This window comes from Microcaecilia unicolor, chromosome 7 (assembly GCF_901765095.1).
Source record: "Microcaecilia unicolor chromosome 7, aMicUni1.1, whole genome shotgun sequence".
Taxonomy (NCBI): Eukaryota; Metazoa; Chordata; class Amphibia; order Gymnophiona; family Siphonopidae; genus Microcaecilia; species Microcaecilia unicolor.
Genome location: NC_044037.1, coordinates 246,119,661 through 246,144,607, shown reverse-complemented (window position 1 = coordinate 246,144,607; position 24,947 = coordinate 246,119,661). Strand labels below are relative to the sequence as shown.

The 24,947-nt window shown below is 45.1% G+C and overlaps 1 protein-coding gene across 1 annotated transcript in view; it reads right to left on the bottom strand.

The window, feature by feature from the left end:
- Positions 1 to 24,947, bottom strand: part of CYTIP (cytohesin 1 interacting protein) — a 52,725-nt gene that overhangs the window by 20,718 nt on the left and 7,060 nt on the right. Inside the window, exons 2-3 of the mRNA XM_030209464.1 lie at positions 19,201 to 19,250; positions 5,031 to 5,085 (exon numbers count right to left, since the gene is read on the bottom strand). Coding sequence (XP_030065324.1) covers positions 5,031 to 5,085; positions 19,201 to 19,250 — 105 coding nt within the window. The remainder of the gene's footprint in view (positions 1 to 5,030; positions 5,086 to 19,200; positions 19,251 to 24,947) is intronic.

Genomic DNA, 24,947 nt, shown 5'->3' with positions numbered 1-24,947 from the left:
GAGTGCAGCAGTGGGGCAGCAGGCAGTGGCTGGGGGGGCCCCGATGACCATTACTGCTTGAGGGCCCCAACCACTGTCAGTCCGCCCCTACCTGTCCCTATTGATTGAAAATATAATATTGAAACACCACTGCCACTGGCTGCAATGCAGTTGGAAGACTCCCACTTAGCTTAGAGAGAACAGTGCTAGAGAGCTCACAATCCAATTCTGAACCTTCATTGCCTTCAGGGACAGAGAAATATCTAATGTACCTGAATGCAACTCACCTAAAAAAGATGTGAGCAAAATCTAAAATCTTATATAATAAAAAGCACCTCCAACATTCTGAAGCTGACTCCGTGGCACTGTGGCAGTGTAGGGTTCATAAGTCTGTAGTTCAGCATTTCATTGGCTCTCACTGTCAACGAAGAACCAATCAGACAGAATGGAACTTGGAGGAGGGAAGTGGAGTGGATTGAATCTCTAACAAACAATCATATACAGGGAGGTACAAACATCAGTGGAGGCAAGTGCACAGAATGGAAGGGAAGACAAACATTTAATCACTTTGTCACTCACACACATCACACACACAGGGCCGGTCTTAGGCAGAGGCGACCGAGGCGGCCGCATAGGGCCCCGCGCCTAAGGGGGCCCCGCGCGGCCCACCTCAAGTCTGCCTCGCCTCTCCTACCACCGCCAATGCTCGCCTGCCCTCCATGTCCAGCGACGTGACTCTCGGGACGGTGTAAAAACCAACCGCTTAAGGTAGTACTTAGATCCGGAGGATCCCGCGGATCTGGCTTTTACAACGTCCCACTCTCCAGTCCTTGTTCCCCTGCTCCACCTCCCTCCAGCAGTCTGAGCCCCCCCCCCACACTCCCCGACCCGCCAAACGACCCTCGTCTACCACCCGACCCACCGGCACCTCACCTGACCCAGCATTTTTAAAAAAGCTCCAAGCGGCAGTGCCTCCTCGCGTCTGTAAAAGAAGAAAAGTCGCTTCGTCCATTGGCCGGCCTTCCCTCATGTCCCGCCCTTGCGGAAGTTACATCAGAGGACGGGACATGAGGGAAGGCCGGCCAATGGACGAAGCGACTTTTCTTCTTTCACAGACGCGAGGAGGCACTGCCGCTTGGAGCTTTTTTAAAAATGCTGGGTCAGGTGAGGTGCCGGCGGGTCGGGTGGTAGACGAGGGTCGTTTGGCGGGTCGGGGGGCTCAGACGGCTGGAGGGAGGGGGATCAGGAGAACGAGGAAAGTCGCGACGCTGGACATGAGTGGAGGGCAGGGGGCACAGGAGGGTCGCTGGACATGGGGGGATAGCAGGGGAGGGGGGGTCTGGAAATAGGTGGAGGGCAGGGGGCACAGAAGGGTCGCTGGACATGGGGGATAGCAGGGGAGGGGGGCTTCTGGACATAGGTGGCTGGCAGGGGAGGGCAGGGGGCACAGGAGGGTCACTGGACATGGGTGGATGGCAGGGGAGGGGGTTTCTGGACATAGGTGGATGGCAGGGGAGGGCAGGGGGCACAGGAGGGTCACTGGACATGGGTGGATGGCAGGGGAGGGGGCTTCTGGACATAGGTTGAAGGCAGGGGCACAGGAGGGTCGCTGGACATGGGGGATAGCAGGGGAGGGGGGCTTCTGGACATAGGTGGCTGGCAGGAGAGGGCAGGGGGCACAGGAGGGTCGCTGGACATGGGTGGATGGCAGGGGAGGGGGGCTTCTGGAGATAGGTGGATGGCAGGGGAGGGCAGGGGGCACAGGAGGGTCACTGGACATGGGTGGATGGCAGGGGAGGGGGCTTCTGGACATAAGTTGAGGGCAGGGGCACAGGAGGGTCGCTGGACATGGGTGGATGCCAGGGGAGGGGGTTTCTGGACATAGGTTGAGGGCAGGGGCACAGGAGGGTCACTGGACATGGGTGGATGGCAGGGGAGGGGGTTTCTGGACATAGGTTGAGGGCAGGGGGCACAGGAGGGTTGCTGGACATGGGTGGATGGCAGAGGAGGGGGGTTTCTGGACATAGGGGGAGGGCAGGGGGCACAGGAGGGTCGCTGGACATGGGTGGATGGCAGGGGAGGGGTTTCTGGACATAGGTTGAGGGCAGGGGCACAGGAGGGTCGCTGGACATGGGTGGATGGCAGGGGAGGGGGGCTTCTGGACATAGGTGGATGGCAGGGTAGGGGGGTTTCTGGACATGGGTGGATGGCAGGGGAGGGGGTTTCTGGACATGGGTAGATGGCATGGGAGGGGGGTTTCTGGACATAGGTGGATGGCAGGGGAGGGCAGAGGGGACGGGGGGTTGCTGGACATAGATGGATGGCAGGGGGGACAGGAGGGTCGCTGGACATGGGTGGATGGAGGAGAGAGAAGAAATGCTGGACATGGATGGAGGCGAGGGAAGAGCGAGGAAGGAGATGAGGTGAGGGAAAAGGAAGAGAGGAGAAAAAGTGCACATGGATATAGAAAATAGGCAGAAGCTGGATCCACTGGACAGTCAAGTCTGCGGAGGACCCAGCTTTTACTTACGGATGTAGGGCAAGAAATGAAGAAGAAAGGCGGAAAGTAAAGAAATAAATGGAAAGGAAGCCCTGGAAACGGAGTTAAGAGGACAGATAGCAGTAGAATCGGATACTGAGCCAGCATGAGCAGAAAAACAAAGTCACCAGACAACAAAGGTAGAAAAAAATATTTTATTCAGGATTTATTAATTGGAATATGTCAGTTTTTGGAAATGTGCATCTGTGATATTTTTCATGTACGTTTCAATTTTTGTAGTATTGCTGCATGCTGAGTCTGACTTCTTGAGGTAACTTTCCATTTCAGTATTTTGCCTTCATGTGTTTTTCAGGTGTGATCAAGGAAGGTGCAGTATTCTGCTAGCGTATAGTTTGAATCCCTTTTTGTTTGTTTTTTTTCACTAGGTTGTGCACTGGTGTTTTAGAGCCAGGTGTAATTACAGTTGCCTTTCCACGCCACGCATAAGGTTGTAGCTCGTTCTGTCCTTGGAATTAGTGCTGTTTATGGTTTGTTAAGGTTATGAGTGTGTTTTTGCACAAGTTTGTGTATAGTGTTTTGCAGTGGAGAGATTGTGTGTTGGCCTTACTAAGGTGGCACCAAACATCAGAAAGGGTGTAGAGCCTAAATCATGACACACTACCTCTAAAAGGGTGTTTTGTGGCTCTGCATGAGAATTGTGGTATTATGATCCCTTGCTAGCTTCATATTGTTGACGGTCTGCATTTTCCGTAAGGCTGGTGTATTGGTGTATAAGGTATTAATTGTGACAATTTGTTTTTACTTTTTTTTTTCTGTGTGTTGTCAGACAGTTATGGATGACAGACAGAGTCGGAGTCTTCTTGAGTCAGAGAGCTGTGGTATATATTTTAAAACAATTTTAATACCTTGGTGGTCTATATGTTTTTATATTGTACATTATATTTCACACATCACTTTATTTTATTGTATATCTTTTCATTTCATTTTTATTTTATTGCATATATGGGTTACAGAGTAATAGGGGAATTTGAAAGTACTGAATCTTTTCTTAATATTTTTCCTTTATTCTCCTTTGTTATGAGAATTAGAACTACTAATTGTAGTGGACTTGAACTGAATAATTTCTGGGGAGGGGAGGTTTCATGATAGCATTGTGCTTATTATTTCAATCAGTTTTTTGTACAAGTTTAGCTTCATTTGTCTTTATTTGAAATTTCATAAATAAAGTTCTAAAAATGGAATAATCTTATCAATGGGGTGGAGGTAGGGGCGGGACTACGGTGGGGCGGGGCTAGGATGGGGCCCCACCAAATTGGTCTGCATAGGGCCCCGCACTTGCTAAGACCGGCCCTGCACACACACAGACATCACACACACACACACACACACACACTCAGTCACTCTGTGTATCTCTCTCTTACACTGTCTGTGAAACACACTGTCACTCTCAGTCTGTATGTTGCATTCTCACGAGTAAGGAGCTCTTCTGATGTGATTGTTAAACTGATTGTAGGGCCTGAACAAGGAAAACTTTTACCACATTGTAAGACAGTTTACACAAAACATATTGTATATAAAGAAATCTTACACATGTAAACAACAATTATATTCAGAATACAACCGTGGAAACATTAATGGCAGGAACTCATTACAATGCTAGCGCCCGTTTCATTGCATTAAGAAACGGGCCTTTTTTACTAGTAATAATAATAAAGGGGCCAATTTCAGGGGACCTGAAATCTGAAGTGGGATAATCTATTGAGCTTCCCCCCCCCCCCCCCCCCAAGTTCCAGCCAGACCTTAGGATGCCATTTTCCAAGATGGTACCAGTGGGAAGAAGCAATCTAGCTCTGCCCCCTTTATTATCTAGAAAAATATGGGGTAATGCTTCAAGGAAATGTATGGGGAGCAATCAGGAAGACTTTGGCCCTCAATTTTTTTTTACATTAAGGCAGAATTTCAAGAAGCTGGGTTGGGCAGTAGGAAATTACTTCTTTTAAACATTTTGCATGGCATTGATCATAGAGGTTTGTAGAACAACCAAGTCCAACATGGTTTTGGACCTCCAGGGAGACTCTAAAATAAACTGTGCTGCCCCTTTAAACTCGGCTCTTACCAAATGAAACTCTAGTTTTAGGATAGTTTAAAAAAAAACAACAGGTATATGGTGCCACTTATGTTCACCCATTCTTACAATACTGCCTTGCTGCAGCTCATTATTGTTAAAGTTTCATCAACATTTGAACAAAGCAGACAGCAGGCAAATATCTTCCACTATAAAGCCCAACTTTGTGAAGACTTTCTGTAAAAATGTGCTTGATATAAAATGTTATCATTTTCACTCATTTGTAGTTATTTTGTACTTCTTTTTAGCAAAGCACACTTTTGTGAATTTTCAGGCAAAACACACTTTTGTGAAGTGACAACGCCTCAAAACACACAAAAAAAATGTCATAACCCAATTCTGAATATATATAATGGACATAGGTATTCATGCTTTCCTAAGTGTTACCGAATTGAATGATTTTTTGTTCAAATAGTGGACTTTTACCTGAATGTGAAATCCAAATGTTTCATCATCCTGTTTGACTATATTAAGATGCCTCCTGTAACAAATTATAAAACTGTATGATTGTCTTGTAATCAAACTTTGTACAGCAACTTGAGTTTTATAAATCACATATTGAAACTAAATGTAGCATACTTAACAAAAATTGAGCAGGTCCAACCTAAGGAAAAGTTTAAAGGGAAATCTCATCTAAAATAAGAAAATCTATTTTGTATATCTAAACAAGATACGAAGGACCATTTTATTAGGAACATTGAGATCGGAACTGAGAAAGCAAGGTCAGAGCATGCTGTGCTTTTTACAAAAGGCACAGTCAAATGCAAAATACCTATAAGCACTTATAGGAGTGCTAAGTATTTGCCATCATGCACAGTAGAAGCAGCTATTTTATAAATATACACATGGAAATATGCGTGTTTTGGACATATGCAGATCCATGTTTCAGCGCGCCTATAAAAAAAAGGCCTTTTGGGGGGGGGCCGAAAATGGACGTGTGGCAAAATGAAAATTGGCGAGCATCCATTTTGAGCATGAGATCTTATCGCCACCCATTCACTTAGCAGTAAGGTCTCACACGTTAACCGGGTGGTAATCGTCAGGGTGCATACAATTAGCGCCAAGCCCCAGAAAATAAAATATATTTTCTGGCGTGCATAATGGGCACACGTAAAAAATGAAATTACTGCCTGGGCCACACGGTAGCCAGGCGGTAGTTCTGAATTGGCGTGGTTGGGTGCACGTAGGTGCCTACACAGCTTAGTAAAAGGACCCATAAATAGCGAGGCCATAACTTTTAGTTTTATTCATTTTGGTGGTGGAAATTAAACAACAGGGGGAGAAGGCGAATCACTCCTTTAATCCCTCATGTAAAGCCCTGACCAAAATGAGCACTTTTTAAAAATCTGTGCTTGCCTTTCAGCTGGTATAAAGCCCAATAGGGAAGTATTTTCCCATAAATGTGTATTCCCTTTGTAAAATGAGGAATACATGGGTAAATATTTGCTTGGCCCAATAGAAACCTTGCCCTCTCCAAGCCCCCTTGAAATCTCTGCATAGCCAATTACACACGTATGCAATCTACACATATGGAAAGGCTTCTTTAAAAACTCTCTATATTAGCACTCACCAGTCTTTCTGCAGCCATGAGCTCAATTTGCACAGCTGCAGAAAACCTGCCACCCCCATTGTTGCAGGACAATGACATCCAACGAAGCACCCATCATGGTATGGAATTGTAATTTACATTATATACTGGTTAACATTACTGAAAAAGACGTTCTGCTGTTGCGATGGGAATGTGTTTTGCTGGCTGTGGCAAGTAAAAAAAAATCTATATGCAACGCTGTTAACCAGATAAGTGTTGCTACGAAATGTAAGTAGAGAGTGTTTACCAACAGCTACAAGTATTGGGATGATCTAGAGCCACTACCCCCTGGATTCCATGAATGGCACCCAAATATAGGCACCCAAATTTCAGCACGAATCAAAGATACACACTCAAGTAAATTGTTTAACGAGCCATTAACTAGCAATTAATTGATGTAATCAATTTTTGCAGTTAATTGTCAATAATTGGGATTTGCATGTGCATATGTCTGTGAGCTAGACTGGGCACTAAATCTCCTAGGGGTCCTTTTACTAAGCTGTGGTAGAATGGGGCCTGTGCTAGCATCAGTGTGTGTTTTTGATATGCGCTGAGGCCCCCTTTTACCACAGTGGGCAAAAGGCTGTCTTTTAGAGGAAAAAAAATGGACATGCGGTAAGTGAAACACTCACTATGTGGCCATTTCGGGAGGAACCCTTACCATCACCCATTGAGATGGCGGTAAGAGCTCCTGTGCTGACCTGGCAGTAACCGGGCAGTGATTACTGTTGATTAAGTTCCGGTGCTACAAAAATAGGCCATATTTTTGTAAGAAATGGCGCACCCTAGAGGTGAGAGCTACCACTGGCTGCTGCGGTAGCCCGGTGGTAGTTCCAGATTGGCGCACAGTAAGCCTGTGGTGGGCTTACCGCTGCTTCGTAAAAAGGCCCTCTAGTGTGCTACTCAGAAGGGGGCACGACCAGGGGAGGGGCGGGGCATTTCAGAAAGTTGTGCACAGTTTTATAGAATAGTGCTATTTCCATGCTCAAATGCTAAGTATTGGGCACCAGGTTTCAGCTGGCTAAATACTGGTGCCCAACCTTAGGCATAGGAATCAATTCTAAGCACTATTTCATAAACGGCACTCAACCCAGAGCACCCTTTATAGTAGTGATATTCAATCTTTTTCATTTCGCGGCACACTTACAAAGCACAAAAAATTGTCAAGGCATACCACTGGAATTTAACCTATACCTGCCTTTTCCCACTAAGATCCATTCTATCCCCACCCATCTCCACAAGTAATCTCCTTCATTCCTGCCCCCCTCCCCACCCCATACCTTCAGGAGTAGTTATTTCATTTAGTTATGCTACTGAACTATATTAGACTATGACAGAGACCCATTTACTAAGTATGTATTCTTCCCAATTGCTGCATCAGCCCAGGCAGACAGCAAGTGCGCCTGAGCTGAATTATTGAAGGGAGGAGGCGATACTTGGATATCCTGGAGGACTCTGGGTAGGTAGTTGGCCACAGCGGCTCATACACTCCCATGGAAACCCCATAGACTTGCAGGGGATTCCCGGAAACCACATTCCTATGCAGCAGCTCATTGTGGCACACCTGGGAAGCAGCCGCAACACACTGGTTGAAAAACGCTGCTTTATAGAATAGAGATTGGGGCCGATTTTATCCGGCACCAATTTTTGAGTACCATTTATAGAATTCCTCCTATACCTATAGCTAAGCAGGTTAACGTAAGGTAACACTTAGCTCTATGGATAGTAGCTGATATTACCACTATTGCCATAGCTGGATGAGACATCCTCATTCCATCCTCAGTCTACTCTGGTACCATCCGTATAATGCTGCTGAAAATTCACATATAGGGATGTCAGCCTAGCAGAAGGAGGGGTGTTTGGTGTGTGGTGGGGAAAGCATACAACACATGCTTCATGGAATAATTTACAGCCTTCCTGGACGTGGTCATGCCTATATTTGTGTGTGCCTGTGATTGTGTATGTGTGTGGCTTTATGTGTGCATATATATACAGTATATTTTTTTCTAGGCGTGTTTGTGTGTCAGTATATATGTTTGCATGTGTGTCTGTGTATGTACATGTGCATACTTGAGAGTGTGTGCATGTATTTATTTATTTATATACTAGCCGTTAAGTCCGTAACAGCAGGCTATTTTTTTGTTTTCCTATGGCCTCCCCCCGTCCACCAACCCTGCTCTCTCCCCTGCCCTACCCCCATGTCCAGCAACCCTCCTCTCCCCCCTCCCATCCGCTCCATCCACCTGTGTCTATCAACTGTTCTGTCCCCTACCCTCCATCCTCGGGCTCCCATCCACCGTGATTGTGACCTCCTGTGCCCTGCCGTCCCCGCCGCCACCATTTCGCCATCCCCGCCGCTGCCATTTCGCTGCCCCCCGGCATCGCCCCCCCCCCTCTTTCCGCCGTCGTCGTGTCGTCAGTTCTCCATCGCTGCGTCTGTTTCCCTCAGTTCCGCCCCTCCTTCCCTCCCTGCTCCCTCCTCCTCAGATTTCCACACCCATGTCCAAGCCCTCCTCCCTATTGGGCTGTACTGCTGGTGGAGGTGGGGCTTGGACTTCTACACTCTCAGCGTTCCGATTCTACTGCGCATTTGCAGGTGAGTCGGTCACTTGCCGTTTATATGTTTGATTGGGATTTATTAACTGCCTTTATAAAGAGATTTACCCAAGGTGGTGTACAGCAGGTACATTTTAATATAAAACTAACAATTTTGTTAACAGCATAACAGTAGTAAAATAAACAAGTATAACATAAATACAATAAATGAGGTAAACTTGAAAACAGCAAAACAGTATATCTATGTACATATCTGTGTGTGTCTAATGTTTGTGTGTATATTTTTCTGTGTATTTATGTGTACGTCTCTGGGAGTACTCCTGTGTTGTGTGTTTATGTTTATATGTTTGCATAGGAATCAGCTGTGAGGGTGCAGTGGGTGCTTGAGCATCCCCAATATTGAGCAAACTCTGACTGTGTCCGGGGAGGGGGGGGGGGCTAAATTCCATTGGGTTTAAAACCCGTAAACCTTTTAAAAAGTTGGCTCCTATGTGTGTTTCTGTCCTTCTGTCTGTGTGTATTTCAGTTTTAGTGTAAATGTGCGTGTCTTTAACTGGGAGAGGATAGGAAAGCAGGGAGCAGTTTGAAAGGAGCAATTTCTAACAGCTATGCTTCAATCTTTCTGTGTTGCATGGAATTCTCTCTCCCGTAGAAACACATTAGACGATTTTGTGAGGAATTTATTTTTCTGGAACTACTATTTAAAAATTCAATATGTCTTTTCCTGGGGTATTCCCAAACCAGATTTGGTCCCTTCCATTTTCAGAGTGTTATTTTGACCACATCAGACCGATGGACAGATTTTCTTTCGACCCCTTATGTATAATTTCTTTCCAACAATAACAATTTTTAAGGCATAAAGCAGGTCAGAACCTGGAGAAAAAGCTTTATATGTTGGAGGATCTCTATTTTGAAAATGGATGGTATAAAAAAAAACCTTCTTAAATGGCTGTATGCGTGTGGATGTGTGAGTAACACTTGGATAGCGACTCCGGCTGTGAAGAACTAAGGCCAGTGCCAGGCAGGCTTTGTAGGTCTGTGTTATGTACTGTATATGATAATTCAGTATAGGATGGGCTGGAAAGAGCTTCAATGGCAACTTCAGTAGCCAGAACAGAGGACAGTTACTAGTGGTGCACCACAAGGATTGGTTCTTGATCCAATTCTTTTTAACTTTTTGGAAGCGATATGGGCTATCTGGTAAGATTTGCCTCTTTGTAGATAATATCAAAATCTGCAATTGGGTAGATACACCTGATGATGTGGATAACATGAAGAGGGACCTAGTAAAACCTGAAGAATGGTCCATAATTTGCTAGCTAAAATTTAATACTAAAAAATACAGGGTTATGCATTTGGGTTGCAAAAACCTGAGGGATGTGCAGTATAGGGGGTAAAGTATTTTTGTGCATGAAAGAACAGTGGAGGTTGGGGGTGATCATATTTGATAATCTTAAGGTGATCAAACAGGTACAAAGGCGAGAAGGATGCTTGGGTGCATAGGGATAGAAATGGGCAGCAGGAAAAAGGAGGTGATAATGCCTCTGTATAAAACTCTGGTGAGACCCCATTTAGAGTACAGTGTACAATTCTGGAGACCTCTTCAAAAAGGTATAAATAGGATGGGGTCAGTGCAGAGGGTAGTTACTAAAATGGTAAGTTGTCTTCATCATAAAGTGAATGGGGACATAAATAAAGATCTTAAAATGTATACTTTGGAAGAAAGGTGGGAGAGGGAAGATATGATAGAGATATTTAAATACCTCTGTGGCATAAATGCACAGAAGGTGAGTCTCTTTCAACTGAAAGGAAGCTCTGGAATGAGGGAGCATAGCATGAAGGTGAAAAGGGGTAGGAGTAATCTAAGAAAATGCTTTTTTTATGGAAAAGGGTGTTGGATATGTGGAATGGCCTCTCAGTGGAGGTGGTGGAGATGAAGACTCCATCTGAATTCAAGAAAACATGGGACAAACATATAGGATTTCTAAGGGAGAGGAAGGAATAGCAGGCGGCATGGATAGGTAGACTGAATAGGTCATATGGGCTTTGTCATCATTTTCTATTTTCCTATGTAACTTTTCAGATGTGGTTGCTGGCAGCTGGTCAGGGTTTTTAGGGGCTTTGATTCTAAATGGGTGGCTACAGGGATCTTTGATAGAGCAAAGGGGTCACTATTAAATAGGACTCAATTTATATTACTATTATTTGGTAATTAATAAACAAAGATTAGTATTGGGAACTAAGAACCTGATTCATCAAAGTCTATTCCTATAATAGACACTGAATGGGAAAAAAAAAAGGTCAGAGCTTAGCACTGAAGCTATTTGATAAATGAATCCTCATGTTTCATGATGTTTAAGATAAGGTCATAAAATATGGCACTTTATTTGGATCATGAGAACTTTCCCCATGTTTTCTGCATTTTCAAATGAAGATTAAGAGGCTATTTTGATGTACGGATTTGCCACACTAACTCCCCCTCCCCCCCATTCAATTTTCATGTGCTAAGTAGAGTGGTTTTAAATTCATGTTGTTATACCATCAACACTTCAGAAAGCTGATATGAAGAGCTGTTGTGCTTGAAGCCCCTGAAGAGCTATTGGATCTGTGCCATTGTCTGTATGTTATTGACTTCTGTAACCCTCTGTAGAGACTTAGGGAAGCTTCAGCGGAGATGAATCTATTTGTCCTTTCTGCCTTGTCCATTGCGTGTACCCTGTAATGTTGAGTCACACTAGGAATGTATGTCTACGTTTTTTGCTCCCTGAATATTCTCTCTGACACCATGTTCTAGAAAACTACTGAGCACAACTGTCTTTTTGAATTCCGTCACCATTTTTATCTCTACCACCTCCCTCGGGAGGTCATTCCAGGCATCGATCAACCTCTCCCATGAAAAAGAATTTCCTGACATTATTCCTAAGTCTACCGCCCCGCAACCTCAGCTCATGTCCTCTAGTTTTACTGTTTCCCCTTCTCTGGAAAAGATTTGTTTCCATATTAATATCTTTCAAGTCTTTAAATATATGTATCATACCTTCCCTGTCCTTTTTTTTCCTCTAGGCTATACATATTCAGGTCTTCCAATCTTTTCTCATATGGCTTACAGCGCAAGCCCCATATCATTTTTGTCGCCTTTCTCTGGACCGCTTCTAGTTTTTTTTACATCCTTAGCAAGATACGGCCTCCAAACCTGAGCACAATACTCTAGGTGGGGCCTCACCAGCGACTTATACAGGGGCATCAACACCTCCTTTCTTCTGCTGGTTACGCCTCTCGATGCAGCCTATCATCCTTCTGGCTATGGCCATTGCTTTGCCACACTGTTTTGTTGCTTTAAGATCTTTGGACACCATCACCCCAAGGTCCCTCTCCCTGTCTGTGCATATCAACCTCATACCTCCTAGGACAATTGGTGCACTTCTTTGCATTAAATTTTAATTGACCAACATTAGACCATTCTTCTAATTTTTGTAGATCCCTTTTCATGTTTTCCACTCCCTCCGGGGTGTCCACTCTATTTCAAATCTTGGTATCATTCACAAAAAGGCAAATCTTATCTTTTAACCCTTAGGCAATATCACTCACAAATATATTGAACAGAATTGGCCCCAGCACCGATCCTTGAGGCACTCTGCTACTCATAGGCGCCCAGTATAAGAGGCTTGGGGAGAGCCACAAGTGCACAACAAGCAACAGGGGATCTGAGAGACCCTACCTTCTTTGCAGGAAGTTTCTCCCATCTTTCTTCTCCAGTCCTCTGTTCTTTGCAGCGCCGTGGTTTCTCCTCTCCTCCCCCCCCCCCCCCCCCCACCTCGACTACTCTCACTTCAGGGCTGGCATCTCTCCTGCTCCCTTAATCGCTACCAGTAGCGGTACTGTAGCGATTACAGCAATGTGCTTCAGCGCCTCAGCCTTCCCTACCATGGCTCCCTCCCATCTCATTTGATGCAACTTCCTGTTCCGCAAAGGCGGGAATGCACGGGACCTATCATAGTAGGGAAGGCTGACTGAGTGGCTGAGCTTGAATGCTGTTCCCATACACTGGTCTTGAATCAAATTCAAAAGAAAATTGTGGCATGTTGGATTTCAGGAGAGGCACTGAGGCAGATTGCTGATCTCCCTACAGTACTGCTACTGGTAGCAGCATCAGTGGTCAACTTCAAGGCAAGTAGAATGCAAGGGATCACTGGGCCGTGGATAGGGCGGGAAAGGTAAAGACGCTAGAACCACGATGGGGGGAGGGGAGAGACACAAGACCTGGCTGCAGGAACGATAGAGGCTGGAGGGAAAAAGGTGTAGTGTAGGTGCTGCTCCCCTTGACCTTGGGGGGAGGGGGACTAGGTCAGATAGAAAGTGCTGGAGGGGGAGGGGAATAATTAATGTCGACCAGCTGGTAGGAGGGGGGAGAGAGGAAGCGTGATTCATAGGAGGAAGCTGGAACTGCTGGGGAAGGATTGAAGATCAAGATTGGTAAGTGTTTTCAGCTACAAATAAGAACTGTGCTGCAGGTTTTATAAGTCAAAATAAAAAATAAATATTTTGTTTCATGCAGATCTCTTTTGTTTAAACATAACTAAATGGGCTATAAGCCCCTAATGCAGACCATTGGTTTTCTTATATTTTGTTTGCGTGATGACTTATACTGTTCCAAAATTGAAATTTGAAAACTCTTATCTCCATCAGGTTGTTAATAAAAGGAGCTCATTGTGAACGCTATCCACCCTAAAAGGATGTTTTGTGGCTGTACATGAGAATTGTGATATTATGATCCCTTGTTTCATATTGTTGACGGTCTGTGTTTTCCGTATGGGTGGTATATTGGTGTATTAGGTTCTGCCCAGTGTAATATTTAATGGTACAGTAAGGTTCTGTGTTTTTGCACAAGTTTGTGCATAGTGTTTTGCAGTTGAGGGATTGTTGGCCTTATTGAGGTGACAAACATCAATACTTTAATTTAATTTTAGTTTGTCATAACATCAGACATGGTTTGGTTTTAGAATATTTTGGGGGATCTGGTGTTGAATTGTTCCATAGATGTGTATGTGTATGTGGTTTAGTATTGGTTAAGTGTTTTTAATAATTGAGTTTAAAATATGATATGTCTAGTCACCAGATGTTACTTCACTAATGTGACCATTTCATTTTGGGATTTTCCATGGATGGAAATAGCAGTGTTTAATAATTGATAACATTTTTGAATAGTATACACTGGTTAGTTTATGTTTTGAGCAACCACTTTATTTTTTGACATAATACCTACATTTAATCAGTGCTTTTTTTGTAGAAAAAAAGGTGCCGGTACTCACTGTGGGCGGAGTCACCACATATGACTCCACCCCTATTATAGCCACACCCACGTTAGTCACACCCCTTATACCAGCCATAACGCATATAAACAGACATCATTGAAAATATTATACTAGTATAGGAGAAAAAAATAATGCGATTTTTTTTTCATTATAAATAATTTCTGTAAGCTGTTACAGCTCCAGTATACCCAGTGCAAAATAAGACAGCAGATGTAAATTCTCAAATTGGACATATTCCAGACACTAAAATGAAAATAAAATGATTTTTTTTCTACCTTTGTTGTCTGGTGGCTTTCTTTTTCTGATCATGCTGGCCCAGTATCTGATTCTGCTGCTATCTGTCCTCTTAACTCTGTTTCCAGGGCTTCCTTTCCATTTATTTCTTTACTTTCCTCCTTTCGTCTTCATTTCTTGCTCTATATCCATAAGTAAAAGCTGGGTCCTCCGCAGACTTGACTGTCCAGTGGATCCAGCTTCTGCCTATTTTCTCCATGTGCAGTTTTTCTCCTCTCTTCCTTTTCCCTCATCTCATCTCCTTCCTCTCTCTTCCCTCCCCTCCATCCATGCCCAGCATTTCTTCTCTCTCCTTTATCCACCCATGTCTAGCAGCCCTCCTCTCTCCCCTGCCCTCCATCCACCCATGTCCAGCATTTCTTCTCTCTCCCTTCCCTCTCCTCCATCCACCCATATCCAGCAACCCTCCTCTCCCTCATGCCCTTCCCTCCATCCACCCATGTCCAGCAAGCAACCCTCCTCTGCCCCCTGCCCTCCCCTCCATCCACCCATGTCCAGCAACCCTCCTCTCCCCCACCCTCTCCTCCATTCACGCATGTCCAGCAACCCTTCCTCTCCCCCTGCCCTTCCCTCCATCCACCCATGTCCAGCAACCCTCCTCTGCCCCCTGCCCTCTCTGCCATCCATGCATGTCCAGCAACCCTCCTCTGCCCCCTGCCCTCCCCTCCATCCACCCATGTCCAACAACCCCTCCCCTCCATCTACCCATGTCCAGCGACCCTCCTGTCCCCTCGCCATCCACCTATTTCCAGAAACCCCCCTCTCCTGCCATCCACCCATGTCCAGCGACCCTCCTGTCCTCCCTGCCCTCCCCTGCCATCCACCTATGTTCAGAAACCCCCTCCCCTGCCATCCACTCATGTCCAGTGATCCTCCTGTCCCCCCTGCCCTCCCCTGCCATCCACCTATGTCCAAAACCCCCCCTCCCCTGCCATCCACCCATGTCCAGTGACCCTCCTGTCCTCCCTGCCCTCCTCTGCCATCCACCTATGTCCAGAAACCCCCTCCCCTCCATCCACCCATGTCCAGCGACCCCTCCTGCCCTTCTCTGCCCTCCACCTATGTCCAGCGACCCTCGTGTCCCCACTGCCCTCCACCCATGTCCAGCAACCCCATCCCCCCTGCCCTCCACCCATGTCCAGTGACTCGCCTTGTTCCCCTTCTCCCCCTCCCTCCAGCCACCTGAGCCATCTGAGCCCCTTCCCGTCTGAGCCCCCCCTCCCCGACCCAGTCCCCACCTGCCGCCAGATGACCCTCTTCTGCCATCCGACCCGGCTGGCACCTGACCCAGCATTTTTAAAAAACTACGAAGCGGTGGAGCAGTGCCTCGCGTCTGAGAGTAAAAGAAGAAAAAATCACTTTGTCTGCCGGCCTTCCCTCACTGTGTCCTGCCCTCTGATGTAACTTCCGCAAGGGCGGGACACAGTGAGGGAAGGCTGGCCGACGAAGCAATTTTTCTTCTTTTACTCAGACGCGAGGCACCGCACCACCGCTTGTAGATTTTTTTTAAATGCTGGGTCAGGTGCCGGCCGGGTCGGGTGGCAGAAGGGTCATCAGGCGGCGCGGAGGGACTCCGGAGGCTAACTCGGGGGAGGGAGGGAGGGAGGAGAGCCGGCTCCAGCACAACGTCGGAGAGCCGGCTCCAGCACAACTTCGGACCTAAAAAAAAGGTGCTAGTACGCCGTACCGGCGCGTACCGGCACAAAAAAAAGCACTGCATTTAATAAAAGGTATTAATTGTTACTATTTTATTTTTACTGATTTTTTTTCTTTGTGTTGTCAGACAATTATGGATGTAAGCCCCACCCCTGGTCCCACCCCCTGGCCCCACCCCTAACCCCACCCCTTTAGCCTCCCCAAACAGTTGGGCCACTGACCACCTATGCTGCTACTCACATTTCCTTCCTTCGAGTGAATTCCATTGACACCCTCTAGGGTCTGTCTGTCAACCAGTTTCAAATCCAGTTCACCACTTTGGGTCCTAACGTCAGCCTGTCAAGTTTATTTAAGAGCCTCCTATGAGGATTTAAGATACAAATTACAGGGAAGGCTGTCCAGTGCAAGGAGCAGATCATTTTTGAAGCTTTTACCTGGGTAAAACAGCTGTTTACTTGTTGAAAAAGGAGCGATGAAAAACAAATCACCCCCTCTATTGCATGAGAAATAGCCTCACTATTTGACATCTTGCTTACATTTCCCCATGCTAAAAGGAGCGGGCTTAGGGCAGTAAAGGTGGAATCTGCACACTTGCCCCTGGATCCTATAAACATGCACGCCCAAATTTATGCCTAGTGTGAAAATTTGCATTAAATTGGTGTTAATTAGCGCTATTTGGCACTAATTAGGATTTGCACGCAACTGCCTTAGGGGTCCTTTTACTAAGGTGCGCTGAAAAATGGCCTGCAGTAGTGTAGACATGTGTTTTGGGTGTACGCAGAATTATTTTTTAGCGCACCTACAAAAAAAATCCTTTTTTAAAATTCTTGCCGAAAATGGATGTGCGGCAAAATGAAAATTGCTGTGCATCCATTTTGGGTCTGAGACCTTACCGCAAGCGATTGACCTAGTAGTAAGGTCTCACGTGGTAACTGGGTGGTAATGGTCTACTTGTGTGTCAAATTCCACTTGACGCGCTTAGCTGCTGCGCATCAGAAAATAAAAAGTATTTTTCAGATGCGCGTAGCGGATGCGAACCAAAATTGAAATTACCACAAATGCCACACGGTAACCAGGCGGTAACTCCAATTTGGCATGTGTTGGGTACGAGTAGGCGCCTACGCAGCTTACTACTACTACTACTACTACTACTACTACTACTATTTAGCATTTCTATAGCGCTACAAGGCGTACGCAGCGCTGCACAAACATAGAAGAAAGACAGTCCCTGCTCAAAGAGCTTACAAGCTTAGTAAAAGGTCCCCTTAGCCACTGTTCTAGAAGTTGCGTGCACTGATTTCATCCCATGCAACTTCTAGGGGACGTGGAAGTGGGAGGGTTATGAGTGGATCAGGGGGTTTGCCAAGGAGTTAGGTGCACAGGTTATAGAATACTAGGAGTTATGTAAATTTAGGTTATGCTCCTAAATTTACAATCCTAAATTTATGAGCATAATCTATGCTCCTAATTGTATGCTAAATCTATGAGTGTAATAGGCCCTAAATTAGGAGAGTAAATGTAGGAGCATAGATTACGCTCGTACTTTAGGAGCATAAATTTAAGAGTGTAAATTTAGGAGAATAACCTCTACAGAATAAGGCCCTATGGGCTGTACCATTACAGAGACAACACTATCCCCCAGATTCTATATAGCACGCCTAAAGGTCTGCATCAATATCCAAGCATATTCTATAAAAATGCATGTAACTTAATTGGCTTAACAAGCTAATCAGCGTTGATAACAGCACTTAACAAGCAATAATGAGCACTAATTGGAAATAATTAGAATTTACACACATAATTCGCAATGTGCATGCTATAATGCAGTGCGCCTAACTTCTAACGCATGCAGGCAAAAAGGGGTGTGATTATAGACAGGGAAATGAGCATTCCAAAATTTAGAAGCGGAATTATAGAATATGACCCAGTATGCCTAAATCTAAGCATCAGAATTTGCGCCGCATTTTTGTTGGTGTAAATGAAGGCAGCGTAGTTTTAGGTGCTGTGATATCAGCTAAGAGTATTCTGTATACCGCGCCTAAATCTACTTGCTGCTTATAGAATACGCTTAGTTGGCATTGATTTCTCACTGGATTTTTAGGTGCCATATATTGAATCTCCTCCAATGTAGGGTTACCATATGTCCGGATTTACCCGGACATGTCCTCTTTTTGAGGACATGTCCGGGCAACCGGGCGGGTTTTGCCAATCTACCTATTTGTCCGGATTTCTGGACAAACGGGCAGATTGCTAGCCTCCCCTCCCCTTAGTTACTACTGCCCTGGTGGTCTAGTGACCTCTTCCGCCTTCAGGGCAGGAAAGAGCCCCCTCTTTCCTGCCCAGAGCGCTGCCCTGCATGCATCCTTCCTGTTGGTGATCTCAGCGCCGATTCAAAATGGCCACCGAGAGTTGAAGTGACCTTGTGAGACTTCAACTCTTGGTGGCCATTTTGAATCGGCGCCAAGATCACCAACAGGAAGGATGCATGCAGAGCAGCGCTCCGGGCAGGAAAGAGGGGGCTCTTTCCTGCCCCGAAGAGGTCACTAGACCACCAGGGCAGTAGTAAGGTAAGGGGAGGGGTGGTGACGGGGTGTGTGACGGGGGAGGGAAAAATGTGACAGGGGGCAGAGCGAGAATGTGAAAGGGGGCGGGGTGTGTGGTGGGGCGTGGCATGTGTCCTCCTTTTTGCGAAACAAAATATGGTAACCCTACTCCAATGTGCCTAACTGCCAACAGTTAGGCATAGACACTTACACCAGCCTTTGACATGGTAGAAGTGTTTGCACCTAAAGTTAGGTGCTGAACTGTGGACTTATGCTAGTATTCTGTGGACTTATGCTAGTATTCTATAACGGCAAATCCACGCAGAGCTGCTGTTATACAATTCATGCTTAGCGTGCATCATCCTGGCACCTAAATTTTGGAGTTGTTTCTTGAATCTACCCCTTGGTATGACAGCCTTTAAATTTCAAAAAATTTTATGCAGGGTTTCCCTTTGAAAATGGTCTTGCTATACCTTAGCTTTAAAAATTGCTCCTTCTTAATCACACATCTTGTTTGATGCTTCTTCTGATAGATTTTACAGTTCACTTGTTAAAATATTGGCACCTGTCTTAAGCATTCTAAATTGTAAATGAGAATCCATGTGTGCAGAGAATCATACAAAGTGTAATAAAAGTATTGTGTTTACCTCTCAGGCTCCGGAGAGTCTAGTAAGGAATTCGATCTGGATAAAACAAGCTGGAAATACAAAATATTTTCATTGTTATTATTCTTATGTGCTCTCATTGAACTCTTGCTGCAATATGAAAAATACCCTAATCAAAAATACACAAAATGAACTGTAATACGTCCTGAACTCATGAATGCCTCATGAATGATTTCAATGCCTGAGAATGTGAATGATTCCTCTTAGAGCCAGGAAATCAAAAAAGCTTTCTACTGCTTTAGACAGCACAAATGATTTATGGAAACTATAAATACTTTCTACCGATATTCAAAACTATTTAACTGGCCAGGAGCTACTCCTAAGAAGAGCAGAACACACGTCTAATATGATAAAAAGACTTTATTTGTGCCACTTGCAGAGTGGATAGAAGCACAGCAACTGTTTCTCTCATTCGAATGAGAGAGACAATTGCTGTGTTTCTATCAACCCTGCTAGCTGCAAGGCTGATTGTTGCTGCTTTTGATGTTGCTTTCATTTGATTTTAGCTCTATTGCGTGTATGTGCCCTTTGGGACTGCTATAGCTGTTTTAGCCCCTGGCGCTGTCTCTAGTGAGGTGAAATGTGGCCACGTCGGGACATTTTACAGAGTGGTAGAAACAAAGCCTTTTATCATATTAGACGTGTGTTCTGCTCTTCTTTGGACTGCTTTCTGCACTGCAGGACGTTTCGTTCCTCTTCTGGTGTTCCAGGAGCTATTCCCGTTATCATATTCAGCGGGAGATAACCAGTTATCTCCCACTGATTATCCGTGGTTAGCAGCTAGCCACTAACTGTCTATATCGTGTGATATAGCTGGTTAGGTGCAGATATTCAGTGCCAAACTGGCTATGTTTAGCAGTTAAAATAGGCCGCATTAATAGGCCTATCTTTAACCACTAACCTCAGGATTCTAAATAGCGCGACCGAAATTGTGTGTGCAAATCTGGTCATACTCTGGATTTGCGCATGCAATTTAATTACTTAACAAGCCAATTAGTGATGATAATTGCCACTTAACAAGCAATTATTGATACTAATCGGCATTCATTAGAATTTACGCACAAAACTTGCTAGACGTATTCTGTAAAGTGGTGCATGTAAATTCTAGTGTGTGCTGCCAAAAAGGGGGCATGGCCATGGGTGTGGAATAGGCGGACCGTGGGCATTCCGAAAATCTGCGCGCATGGTTATAGAATACACCTGCTCTGTGCCTAATTTAGTCACTGGTATTTATACCAAGTTTTACTATAAATGGATGCACCTAGAGTTAGGCACAGGCATGGCCGCTAGGTGTATTCTATAAACCGGCTAAGTGTATTCTATAAACCTGCCTAATCTAGGTGCAGTTTACAGAAAACACCTAGGTGGAAATAGTTTCGGCATTGATTTTTCAGGTGCCATATGTAGAATCTAGTCCCAAGCGCTTAACCAGTTAGCACTGAATATCAGCTTAACCGGTTAAGTTGTTGTGGTCAAAAATGAAACCAGATAGTCAATGCCAGTCACCAGATTCGGCTGGCACTGAATATACAGTCTGACTGTCGGTGTCAGGCAATCACCATGCTCCTGACACTGGCTGAATATCGGGGGCAGGGGGGGGGTGTTTTTTTTTAAATATGATAACAGAAAACCATTACAGTTGAATAAGCTCACATGAAAACAAGTTATTTTTTATGTTCAACATATTACTTAGTGAAGTCAAAAAAATTGATCCAGGCCACATTAGTAATATTGAGCAAGATGTAGAAAGCTCACCATGGCTTATAAGAAAATAAGAAAAAAAAACATGCTAAATTAGACCAAGATCCATCAAGCCCAGCGTCCTTTCTTTAAGAGTTGATGGCCCAAGTTATAAGTATCTGGCAGGATCCCAAAATGTAGATCAGTCTCTCAGAGCTCATTTCAAGTATTATTTCAAAGGTTAAATAACCATTCCCTGTTTCGTTGTTCCATCCCACTCATGATGTCATTAACTTCTGTCATAGCCCCTCTCAGTTTTCATTTGTCCAATCTGAAGAACCGGACTCAGGCCCTGTTTGCTAAGCTGCGCTAGAGGCATGCATTAAGCATTAGTTCACGCTGTGTAGATGCCCATAATATTCCTATGAGTGTCTACACGGTTAGCACACACTAAGTTTTAGCACGTGCTAAACATGCTAGTGCATCTTAGTAAACAGGACTCCTGATTTGTTTAGGCAACCAGAACAGCAAAGTGTAGTGGCACCATGGACCTATACAGAGGATAATGATATTCTCAGTTTTGTTCTCAATTCCTTTTTGAATAATCCCTGACATTCTATTTGCTTTGTTTTGGCAGCCAAAGCACAAATCTTGGAGCAACTATGTAGAATATGTTGACATTTTGGGGCTGAAAATGTCAAAATATTCTATATAGTTGCTCCAAGATTTTTTTTTCTTGGCAGGTAATACCTAACTCAGAACCCAACATGGGGCTTAGGTGCATCATTTTGCATATCCACATTACAATTTAATCTGTCATTTAGATACCTAGGACTGGAGTTACTACCATGCATTAAGAGAAAACATACATGCCAAATAACATGTAAACAGGAACAGATTCCCACAGTGAGAGTGCAATTAATAGCTGGCAAGTACTCTATATTTATGCTTGTTTTTACATCATTCTTGATCATTTTGTTTATTATTTATCTTTTGAACACTTTGGAACATGTGGAGGGGCATAATTGAAAGGGGCGCCCAAGTTTTCCTGAGGACGTCAAAATAGCCATCTCATTCCTCCTGCTCCCCTCCCCCAGCAGTAGTCTTACAGGACTGTCATTAAGAGGCAGATGCACTAAAGCTTAATGAGCCTTTAATGACCCTCCAATGAGGAAAATTTGATCCGTTGCATGCATCAAAGGGCTTTTACCGAGGAAGCCAGCAGCTAACGAAAACGGAATGGAGATGAGCAATTAGTGTGAAAACCCCATTGAAACGAGATGCACTAACCTTTTCCGATTGCCTTTACGCAGGAAAAAGGCAGGAAATCTAATGAGAGGTCTGGACCTCTCGTTAGGACAGCTCTGTGCCAGGAAAAATAGTAAAGTTAAAAAACAAACAAACTGTGAGCCAATCCCAGCGCATTAGCAGAGCTAATAGCACTGTGATTGGTCAAAAGGAAACTGAAAGGCACAATCCATAAACAGAAGCCTCTACAAGCCCCAAGGAGTTCAAAAATATTTTTTTTCTAGGCATGCATCCCCGTCCTCAGACTGCAAACAAAACACACGTTGCTTAGAAGGAGAAAAAATAAAGGCTTCATCATCTGTCTCTCGATCAGCAACAGAGAACATTTTTCATGGCAATAAATCCAGGGGCAGGAGGAAGAAATGGTCCCCAGAACTTCATGCCACTCTTTGCAAGATCTTTCAACCCTGTTTTCGCACAGCCCCAGCCCCCCTCCCTTCCTCACTACTCTGTCTCCCCTCAGCTCCGCCTCCCGACATCCTCTGCCCTGTGCCCCGCCCCCTCTTGGGGTCGTCGCTGCCATTCCCCTCCTCCATCGGGCCCCCCTCCCTCTTACCGGGCTCGTGCAGCGCCTCTCTCCTCTGTCCGAAGGCGCTGCACGGGCAAGAAGAAAAGCTGATGCCTGTCTTCGCACAGCTTCGGTCGTGCGTCTCTCTCCTCCTGCGCCCGCCCCTGTCTGACTTCAGTAACCTACGTAGGTTACCGACATCAGACAGGGGCGGGCCCAGGAGGAGAGAGATGCGCGACAGAAGCTGGGCGAAGGCAGGCATCAGCTTTCTTCTTGCCCGTGCAGCGCCTTCGGACAGAGGAGAGAGGCGCTGCACGGGCCCGGTAAGAGGGACGGGGGCCCGATGGAGGAGGGGAATGGCGGCGACGACCCCAAGAGGGGGCGGGGCACAGGGCGGAGGATGTCGGGAGGCAGAGCTGAGGGGAGACAGAGTAGTGAGGAAGGGAGGGGGGCCAGGGCTGCTAAAGGTACGTTTGCTTTTTCATTTAGAATGCAGGGGGAAGTGGGGCAGGGGGGAACGGCGACCTCGTGTGGGGGGGCAAGGACGGCCATACAGGACACTCCTGACGAGTGCCTTTGCCCCCTCCCGACCCTTTTTTTATTTTTGTTTTGATTTGGGAGCCATGTGCTTGTGTTTTGACTGTGTTTTGACTGTTTGTGGCATGCGCAGAGCAGCTAACATAACGCTTGGCTGCTCTGCGCATGATTTGGGGGCCGATTAACGATGTGTATTGTGATTCTTTGATACATTGTACGTTTCAATACCGATCTCAGCATGTGTGACTTTTTTTTTTGGTGCATTCTTCGTTATTTTAAAATCGTTAGGGACTTTAACGATTTAGATTTTTTTACGTTTGGTTGCTGCATCTGCCTCTAAGTGGTCAAGCTGCCTAATAAGGTTGTTTGTTGATGGGTGGGTTGGTAGTTATATGGAAAGTGGATCGGGATGGAGGTAAGATGGATTGGGGTATCAGGGTGAGCAGTGAGGGCTGAATAGAAAAGATATCAGTGGAGTGTGGGGGGGGGGGGGGCGAAGATGTAACAAGGTATATGGATGTGGGAGGGTAATTTTCCCCTGCACCTGTCTGGTCCTTTAATAACTTTGAATAATTTTATGTACCTGCAAATTTGATTGCTCTACCTATTGATCCTTTTTCCAGATCATTTATGAATATGTTAAACAGACACAGGTACTAGATGCATTCTTAGGCCATTCCACTACTGACTTTTTTTCCATTTTGCCAAGTATCTTGCCATTTTGACAGAAACTGATCCTTTTCAGTCACATAAAAACTTTGTCATTAATGAGTATATTGTTGGGATCATCAGTAGAACTTCATAGCACCACATTACATGTGTATGAATTTTCTTACGCATTTTGACAAATACATTTTGCACAATGTAAATATAGGACTTTGGTGTTTTTTGTCCTGTCTACTGCCAGAGGGTGTGACTGATGCTCCATTTAGGATGATTCAGCCTTTTTGGGGGAAATAATATGATTGCTTGTCATGGGTATATTGTCTTTGTATGTGTATGACTGATTTTTTTGTAATGTTCCTCTTTCATTTCTGGGTGTTCCCATTTTTGCTTCTTCTGTAATTTGTCTGACTGGCAGGTGTGAATTGTACATAATAAGTGGTAACAACAGGAATGTGTGTAGTCAAAACAGATTGGGGCCCTTTTGCTAAGCTGTGCTAAAAAGTGGCCTGCACTATTACTAGCGCGTGGGTTTACCACACACTGAGGACACTTTTAGCACAGCAGTAAAATGGCTGCATTTTCTATTTCCCCCAATTAGTGCATGGCCATTAGTGCATGAGCCCTTACCACCACCTATTTACTGGGCGGTAAGAGCTCACCCACTAACCATGGGCAAACTGGTTAGCATGCAGCGATGCAGCTCCTCCAACTGATTAGCGCTGGGTATGTGCCCCCAAACACACCCCCAGCACTAAAAAATATTTTCTATTTTTTAGCACATGGGTAATATGCACAGAACACAAAGCTACCATGGGACACCTGAACGAGCCCCGCGGTAGTGGATTTTAACCTGCAGTAAGCACGTGTTAGTGCTTACCACAGCTTAGTAAAAAGACCCCTATGTTTGCTTCATTTTCAAGTTTGTTGATTCTTAACTTGTTTCACTTACTTATTTGTGACTGATGTATTCCATATCTGCAGATGAGGTTAATGGGCGGGAGAGGGGGGGTTATGTGCTTATATTTAGAAA